The sequence below is a fragment of the Pituophis catenifer genome, unplaced genomic scaffold (genome assembly GCF_029215685.1).
Source record: "Pituophis catenifer annectens isolate HBS135680 unplaced genomic scaffold, rPitCat1.0.hap2 SCAF_2, whole genome shotgun sequence".
Lineage (NCBI taxonomy): Eukaryota > Metazoa > Chordata > Lepidosauria > Squamata > Colubridae > Pituophis > Pituophis catenifer.
Window position 1 is genome coordinate 179,938,056 of NW_027256882.1, and position 9,097 is coordinate 179,947,152.

Sequence of the window (9,097 nt, forward strand, 5' to 3'; positions counted from 1 at the left end):
ATCACATTTTAAGATTATAAAATAGGGTTGCTTTTTAAAAACAAGATATTCCAGGTCTTTGTTTTAAATTACTTGCAGGTTGCTTATATCTATCTAAGTGCTATTTTTCAGTTATACATACAGATTAACAGTTGTTTGGGAACCTCCAACCCCTTTCCCACAATATTAATCATTTAGGGGTTTTGGGCACTGCTCATGCATGTCCCAAACTGCAACTTCAGAAGAAAATTTCATTGATTATATTGCCGTTTTCTGGTTTAGGCTGTCCATAATTAAGGTCTTAATATCATCTAAATCATTTTTACCGTAATCTGTTAAATGGGAAATGAGACAGAATCAGCCTTGTAAATGAGAAAAGTAATACTGTAGTGGCTTGTTTAGCTAATTGATTAATTATGTGTTACCAAACCATTTTTTACTTCCAGCAACCACATAGATAATCTGCATGATTAGTCAAATTACTGGTTTGTTTTTGCTCCCATTTTAGGTGTCCTTGCTTGCATCTGTTTGATTCAGAAAAACATTTAGGCAGAGCTCTAAAGTAATCCAGTAGTAATCCAGCAAACTATAAACCAAATCCAGAGATCCTTGTTAAGCCATAGTTGTAATAAATAAGCTAACGAACAGTGGTATCAAACTTCCTTAAACAATCCATGAGTTACCACTGGTGCCATCAAAAATCATTCTAATCCATAATGGCTGAATGCAGTGTACTCTACCAACAAGAAGGGTATCCTTTAAAATACTCTGAAAGACAGTTGTGAGAAATTAAATGCATGCAATATCTCCCAGGAATAAGTTTATGAGTAACAACTTATGGAGCATCACATATTTATGGAGGAATATGTTATATTGCTGGACAGAATGACTGATCTATTGTCCCGGTTTTGTGTGTGGGTGTGGAGTGGAAAAAATATTAGAATTGCCATGTTGGTGGAGAGCAGAATGTTCAATGGTTGTACCAAAGAATGCAGCAAGCCAGTTGCAGTCCTGTTCCACACCCTTCTTGACTTGTTCATTCAGAAGAACATCTAATTGAACGTTTGTTCAATGGAAGAAATATCTTCTGATGATTCCAGACAATTTCTGAGTTGTTGTACTAAGATTGTGGGAGGCCCAGATTCAAACCTAGCAGTTGCCCAGACATTTGAGTATCAATCACTTTGTCTCTTTCTTTTCCAGTGGCAAACAAGCCTGGCGTCTCTCTCCCAGGACTTTCTTGCAGCAGAAGAACTACCTGGAGTATTTGGGAGGTTGCTGCAGTACAGACAGAAGTTAGTGCCAGCAGCCTTTCTCCTGCGGCAGTGGGGATTTCCTCCCCTCATCCTGCCCCTCTCCTGGCTGGAGAGGTGGGCAATGGCCGGCTCTGGATACCTTGCACTCCTTCTGACAGTGTCTCTCCAATCCCTTTTGCATCCTGCATGGGGTCAGGGTGGGTGAGCTACCTTTGCTGCCATAAAAGAAAGAAGAATGGGCTGGCTAGAATTTGGGGAGGGAATCTGGCATCTCCGATGGTTGGTGGTTGGTACAGTTGCCTGTCTGCTTAATGATTGCCCCAAAGAGTGGATCATGCCCAACAGTCAGAATATCTTCTCTAAATTCCTCCCCTCCCAAATAAAACTCTATCTGCAACAGTTTGGATAGTAAATTTCCAGCTTATATTACAAAGTCTAGGAATTCTATCTCCTGTTGGAGTATGATTGGCTTTCATTGATGGCCTTTACTTTGGAAGGCATCCTATGATGTCTTAGACTGTAAATTATTTAGCAAGAGTGCAATGTCATATTCAAACAGTGCTCCATGTATGGGATCATTATATATTTTTATTTGATTTGTTTTACCTATAAGCCATCTCAAATGCTAAAGCAAATCTAAGGAAATAGGCAATAAATTAATTTCTCAAATTAACATTTGAGAAAAAAAAAACCAAACCAAAAGAAAAACCAATAAACTGTTAAATAGCATGTTGGGAGAAAACGGCATAAATATAAACAAAGTAAAATACTCAGTATCAAATCAAATATGGAGCCAGAAATCACTCTGCCCCAAGGCCTGCAGAACAAACCCAAGCCTTCAAGCTTTCTGAAAAAACAGCAGGCTCCAGATTTTGAGCAAAGCAATCCCAGCAGGCATGGAGAAGCAACCTATTAGATTGCAAATTTTGGTGGAGGACCTGGAATATCTGCTTTTATTGTCTATTTTGGGAAAGCTCCCTTTATTCAAATTTAATTAAGTTAAATTCAATTTAACCCTTCAATTTAACGTGTTTGAATATTTTCCATAGCTTTTACTCTGAACTGGATTTTAGAACTTGGGACAGTTTGAGTATAAATATTTCAATTTTCTTGTTGAGTTTATTCTGTTGCACAAGCTATCTTGGGAGACTTTAGTCCATAAAGGTAGCTTAGAAATAGTTTTAATAAATAAATTATACAACTTTTGGACACAACCTTTTAAATTTGACACAACCTATTAAATTTGAAGTGTCACAATTTTCCAAACAGTTATAAATATATATTTGGACAATATTTGACTTCCATTTTGGTAGACAAGAGAAGCAAATTGGTTTGTGTTCAAAAAGATCACAATTATATACGTGCCTTGTTCTAGTAGTTTTAATTTCTCTGCGATCTGAGAAAGCCATTAACCATAAAATTTCTCATTCAAATATAGTGAGGCATTAAAATAAGAGCTCAACTAAAGCAGAATCCTTTTCTTCCCTCTGTGGCTTCCCCTGAATTCTTTGGCTCTTGACTAGACCTCACCTATGAATTGCAAAACACTTTCAGGATATAGCTCAGTCCTTCAGGCCAGGGAATGAGATCTGGCTAAATCTTTAGTGCCCGCCTATCACTCTGGGCGTGGATTATCTGAAACTTGGAAAGACTGTTGAAACCTGGTGGCTCCACCTCCTACCTTCTCATACCTGAAACAGTGCTCAGGCCAAGGCAGAAATGGAATGCCTGGGAGCAGAAACTATCCAAACATGAGCCACACCTGCCCCAAGAGCCAGGTGAAAGCTTGTCAAAGGAAGTTTCTTTAAAAAAATAAAACCAGCAATTCAGTAGTCAAGGGAGTCCTTTCCTAAGAATGTTGCATTCTTAACAATCTTGCTGGTATTTGGGACATTTTTAAAAAGAAACTCATGGATCCAGGTGAAAAGATTGTTGAGCCCTGTAACAGGAAAAACAACAACAACAGATTGGCAACTGAGTCTGAAAATGTATTTATATAGGCAGGATTTGAATAAAATTTTGTGGAAGTAGTACAGTCAGGTCCAGAAATATTGGGACATCGACACAATTCTAACATCTTTGGCTCTATACACCACCACAATGGAGTTGGAATGAAACAAACACAATGTGCTTTAACTGCAGACTGTCAGTTTTAATTTAAGGGTATGTACATCCAACTCAGGTGATCGGTGTAGGACTTACAGCAGTTTGCATATGTGCCTCCCACTTGTTAAGGGACTAAAAGTAATGGGACAGAATAATAATCATAAATCAAACTTTCCCTTCTTAATACTTGGTTGCAAATCCTTTGCAGTCAATCACAGCCTGAAGTTTGGAACGCATAGACATCACCAGACGCTGGGTTTCATCCCTGGTGATGCTCTGCCAGACCTCTACTGCAACTGTCTTCAGTTCCTGCTTGTTCTTGGGGCATTTTCCCTTCAGTTTTGTCTTCAGCAAGTGAAATGCATGCTCAATGGGATTCAGGTCAGGTGATTGACTTGGCCATTGCATAACATTCCACTTCTGTCCCTTCAAAAACTCTTTGGTTGCTTTTGCAGTATGCTTTGGGTCATTGTCCATCTGCACTGTGAAGCGCTGTCCAATGAGTTCTGCAGCATTTGGCTGAATGTGAGCAGATAATATTGCCCAAAACACTTCAGAATTCATCCTGCTGCTTTTGTCAGCAGTCACATCATCAATAAATACAAGAGAACCAGTTCCATTGGCAGCCATACATGCCCACGCCATGACACTACCACCACCATGCTTCACTGATGAGGTGGTATGCTTAGGATCATGAGCAGTTCCTTTCCTTCTCCATACTCTTCTCTTCCCATCACTCTGGTACAAGTTGATCTTGGTCTCATCTGTCCATAGGATCTTGTTCCAGAACTGTGAAGGCTTTGTTAGATGTCGTTTGGCAAACTCTAATCTGGCCTTCCTGTTTTTGAGGCTCACCAATGGTTTACATCTTGTGGTGAACCCTCTGTATTCACTCTGGTGAAGTCTTCTCTTGATTGTTGACTTTGACACACATACACCTACCTCCTGGAGAGTGTTCTTGATCTGGCCAACTGTTGTGAAGGGTGTTTTCTTCACCAGGGAAAGAATTCTTCGGTCATCCACCACACTTGTTTTCCGTGGTCTCCCGGGTCTTTTGGTGTTGCTGAGCTCACCGGTGCGTTTCTTCTTTTTGAGAATGTTTCAAACAGTTGTTTTGGCCATGCCTAATGTTCTTGCTATCTCTCTGATGGGTTTGTTTTGTTTCTTCAGCCTAATGATGGCTTGCTTCACTGATAGTGGCAGCTCTTTGGATCTCATCTTGAGAGTTGACAGCAACAGATTCCAAATGCAAATAGCACACTTGAAATGAACTCTGGGTCTTTTATCTGCACATTGTAATTGGGGTAATGAGGGAATATCACACACCTGGCCATGGAACAGCTGAGAAGCCAATTGTCCCATTACTTTTGGTCCCTTAACAAGTGGGAGGCACATATACAAACTGCTGTAAGTCCTACACCGTTCACCTGAGTTGGATGTACATACCCTCAAATTAAAGCTGACAGTCTGCAGTTAATGCACATTGTGTTTGTTTCATTCCAACTCCATTGCGGTGGTGAATAGAGCCAAAGATGTTAGAATTGTGTTGATGTCCCAATATTTCTGGACCTGACTGTATATCTAAGTTACTGTTTCCCTAATGCCCAAAACATTAACTTGAGTATAAACAGGGCAGGCAAAGTCTCAGTAGAGCAGTGTTTCTCAACCTTGGAAGCTTGAAGATGGGTGAACTTCAACTCCCAGAATCCCCCAGCCAGCGCTGCTGGCTGGGGGTTTCTGGGAGTTGAAGTCTACCCATCTTCAAGCTACCAAGGTTGAGAAACACTGCAGTAGAGGGTCTCCAATGCCTTAATGATTATCTAAGGATCTAGTGGTGAGCTTGAATGTTTGAAACAACCAAACCCTAACTAGCATTGGGAATTAGTGAATGATTGAAGCTATTCCTTGACAAGCATTTCTTTTTGCTACTACTATCCAGGATTCTCCATGAATATTTGTCTGTTTCACACACAGAACTACTATATCTTATTGTTTTTATTCAAACAAAAAAGAAACAATCCAGGTGAACAGGTTGGAAAACCACCTGTTTACCACATTACAAAGATCCCTAGATATATTATATCATAACAGTCACTAGGTGGCATTGCATTTTAGTGCATGGCTGAATTAAAATTACCCATTACCTTGGACAGATTTGATTTCTTGGCTGGTGTGTTATTAAAAATCATCTTAGAGGAAAGACATGGAGTACCATTAAGTTCTGTTATAAGCCCTATGATGTTCCATATTTTTATTCATGATTTAAATTCTTCTATAGAATGTTTATCAAACTGGAAATCTAAAGCCTGATTTATGCTCCTGCATTTAGGTCCAAGAACAAAGGCAACTGAATAAGGTGGCAACAATATGCATGAAAAGTCTAAGGGCCATAGTTGTTGATAAGCTGACCATGAGCCAACAAAGTAGCAGAACCACTAACAGTCAAGACTAATTTTCATTCAGCAGTGCTTTCATCTGCAATACCATGTCCTATTTATGGCCAAATGGTATTTTAAGAAAAATAGCAAATTGAAAGTCCAGAAAGGCAGCCAGGATGGTGAGGGGCATAGACAAATAATCCCATGACAAAATGGAGAAGAAATTGACTATACAGTATGTGTAGGGTTGAGAAGAAAAGATTGAAGCAATACAATATAAATTGTCAAATATTTAGGGGAAAAATAACATCTAGAAGATGGAGCAGTATCCTTTTTTTTGTGCTCCAGAGAACAGAAATTATTCCTGAAGACAAATTAGATGTGCAGACCCAAGTAGAAAGACTTTCCTAATAGACACCAATTTTGAATAGACTGTGTTATGAGACGACTGGCATTATTTTTACTGGAGGGAATTAGGGAAAGCTTCAGTGATCCCCTAATTGGAATGCTGCAGTTTGTAATGGAGAAGTGTTGAACAACATAATCTGCACAGTTTCTTCCATGGCATCAGAGCCAGATATGAGGCTCTTCCTTTATTTCTAATGCTGTTTTATGTCTCTCCAAGGTTCTTCCGGTGATAACAGCACAGCGGGGCCTACGTCAGTGCCACCCACTTCTCCCAAAGGCCTCTCGGTAGGTGTCTCAGAATGTGAGCTGAGTTACTAATAGTTCTTGAGGGAAAGGTATAGTAAGTAACCCTAGAGCAATTTCCCTTCTTTCCAGTGAGTGAAAAGAACACAATTGATGCTTGTGTTTTCTATTGGAAATGGAAATGGAAGTACCATTATAAGATGGGCAATGTGGAACAGCACCACAAGATGGCGCCCTTTGACTCACAAAGAGTTCAGCTTTTTAAAAGAGACAAATCTTGAAAGATAGTTGTGTTCTCACATGAGTACTTATAAAAGTCTGACTGTTTTCAGTATATTACACACAAACACGAGAATGCATTGGCACTGGAGGGTCTGGATTTGGGCTCCACTTTTGGTATTGGAAACAAACAAACATAGAAGATCCTGTACAAGGTCTCTGCTTCCTGTCTGTGTGTCCATCCATCCTACCATAATTGATAAGGGCTCCGAGCCTACAAAGAAGCTGTGGCAGTTTAGTGAATCAAATAATGAAGCAGTGTGTCTTTAATGTGATTCGTAAAGCAGCTGAATCTTTTTCAGTTGTGCATAAGCTTTAAAAATGACAATCTGTTTGTTTTATGGATAGCAGAGGTGCTCGGCTTGTGTGAGATCTCAAATCCCTTTTCCAAATATTTTCAAATGCTTGCTCTGGCTTAGCACATAAGCAAAGCTGTGGCTTTGGATAGTGACATTTTCTACAGGTAGTCCTCCAGTTACCACTCAGTGACTGTTTAAAAGGTGCTGAACGAGGGTTACTTAGGATGGTCCATAATGTTGTGCCCATTGCAGATTCCCTGCCGTCAAAGAATAACTATTTGAGAACTTCCCTGGTTGCTTCCCACAAGAAAAGTCAAGGGGAAGCCACCAGGGACACTCACAAGCCACTACCATAAGTTGCTTTTGCCACTCTTTCTCCTGAGAAACCCCACTAGGGAGTATGTCCGCAACATCCCTCCCATGCTCCGTAGCATCATGCTTGCAGCACTCCCCCCCACCCGCCCATGGTCCTTGCTGGACTGCCCTCACTCCCTAATGCTCAACCACTGTCCCACCAGCCCATATATGCTCCCTAGTGCCCACCCACAACTTACCCACTTCATCCACATGACCCCAGTGCTCTCCTTACCTGGGACTCCTGCCTCTACCCACTCGATGACCCAAGTGGTCCAGGGGTTATGAGAGCAACCTGGACTCCTGGGTTTATGCTTTATGCTTATATTACTTAGCAACAGCAATCCCAGTCCCAATTGCCATTGATACTCATGGATTACTTGTACTGATGTGTTACAACTGTTGATTTGTGCAGCACAGACTGCAAAGGGTGGGTAATAGCTTTTCCATATTGAGCTCTGCCTTGCTGTGTTTTTGTGTTGAACAGCAACTAACTCTGCTTTTTTTCCCCAACTCTTCCTCTGTGCAGAAGGCGGAACTGGAAGCTGCTATAGCTGTGCCTTGTGTTTTTGTAGGACTCTTGCTAATTGGCCTTTTGGTTTTCATGGGACTCAAAATTCGAGAGAAGCGCCAGACAGAAGGGACCTACCGGCCCAGCAATGAGGAGCAGGCAGGGACCCGTGTGGAACCACAGACCAACCTCAAGCTGCCTCCAGAAGAGCGACTTATCTGACAGAGTGAAAAAGGACACAATTTTGGGGTCTCTCCTTGGAAAAAGCTGTTTAGCACACTGGACTAAAAAAAAAAAAAGATTGAGAACGGACCTGTAAAACTGGAAGAACCCCGGTATGGTTGGCAGCATTCCCAGCTGGCTGGCTAGCTATGAATAGCTGTCAGTGGAGAAGTTCCAAATGTCAGAAAGAAGGCAGCCCGGGAGCTGTGATCGGTAGAGATGCAACATGGGATCCTGCTCTCTGCACCCAGAAAGAAAAGGCCCACCCTGATGCTATGGGAACAGACCATGCTGTTGCTCTTCCTAGAATAGAATCGACTGTGCAGCCAGTGGGAACGGTCGGTCTTTCTGAAGAGAGAAGGATGGTGGCTTCGGGATAGGAAGGCTGCTGCCTTAGCCCAACTGGTGGATTCTGGGAGGGGATTTTGCCTTTCAAGTGTTTTTTTTTTAAGTGTGTGTTGGTTGTCCTCTGCCTTTAAGAATGCCACTTTCTAATAAAAGTCAATCTCCCTTTTTTGATGAGGGAAAAAATGGCACCACTTGATGAATTGTGCGGTGGCAGAAGGGTTAACGCACTCAGTTGCTTGGTGGAAAGTTTATTCTGAAATGATCTAAATGCATCACTCACACCAAGCAATAAAATGAAGCAAACCATAGAATGAAGCAAGCCATCGAGCAATCTAGAAATTTAGCTAGACCTCACACATATTAAATATGCTGTTTATTTATTCTTCAGTTACAAGTGCTGCTTCTTCCAAACTCTTTAAAGTCACCATCTTTCATGTGTCTCATTTTAAAATTTTGGGTCATCCAATTTATATCCTATTTTTATTTTCTATAACTGGTCAGGGCTGGCTTTACCCCCTTTTCTGTGCATTGCATAGAATGCAGGCAGTGCATTGATGAGTTAACTCTAGAATAAGGGCATAAAGAGACATCCAGACAGTCGTTGTCTTTTGCCTATCTTTTAGTGATTGTTCAAAGTTACAGCAGCACTGAAAAAAAAAGTGACTTTTGACTGGTCCTTGCACTTAGGACCATCACAGCATCCCTGCCGTCACA

At 41.1% G+C, this 9,097-nt stretch overlaps 1 protein-coding gene across 1 annotated transcript; it reads left to right on the forward strand.

Moving 5' to 3' along the window:
* The first annotated feature begins 1,280 nt into the window (after positions 1–1,280).
* On the forward strand, positions 1,281–8,485 carry CRB3 (crumbs cell polarity complex component 3). Its single transcript, XM_070935249.1, has 3 exons — positions 1,281–1,432; positions 6,345–6,412; positions 7,832–8,485. The coding sequence occupies exons 1-3, from the start codon at positions 1,357–1,359 to the stop codon at positions 8,033–8,035; spliced, it is 348 nt and encodes a 115-aa protein (XP_070791350.1). The 5' UTR covers positions 1,281–1,356; the 3' UTR covers positions 8,036–8,485.
* Positions 8,486–9,097: the final 612 nt, after the last annotated feature.

Excerpts from the sequence above, each read along its gene's own strand:
- CRB3 (XM_070935249.1), top strand. The coding sequence starts at position 1,357 with ATGGCCGGCTCTGGATACCTTGCACTCCTTCTGACAGTGTCTCTCCAA. Across the intron at positions 1,433-6,344 it reads GCATCCTGCATGGGGTCAGG|GTTCTTCCGGTGATAACAGC; the intron begins GTGGGTGAGCTA and ends TGTCTCTCCAAG. Across the intron at positions 6,413-7,831 it reads CTTCTCCCAAAGGCCTCTCG|AAGGCGGAACTGGAAGCTGC; the intron begins GTAGGTGTCTCA and ends TCCTCTGTGCAG.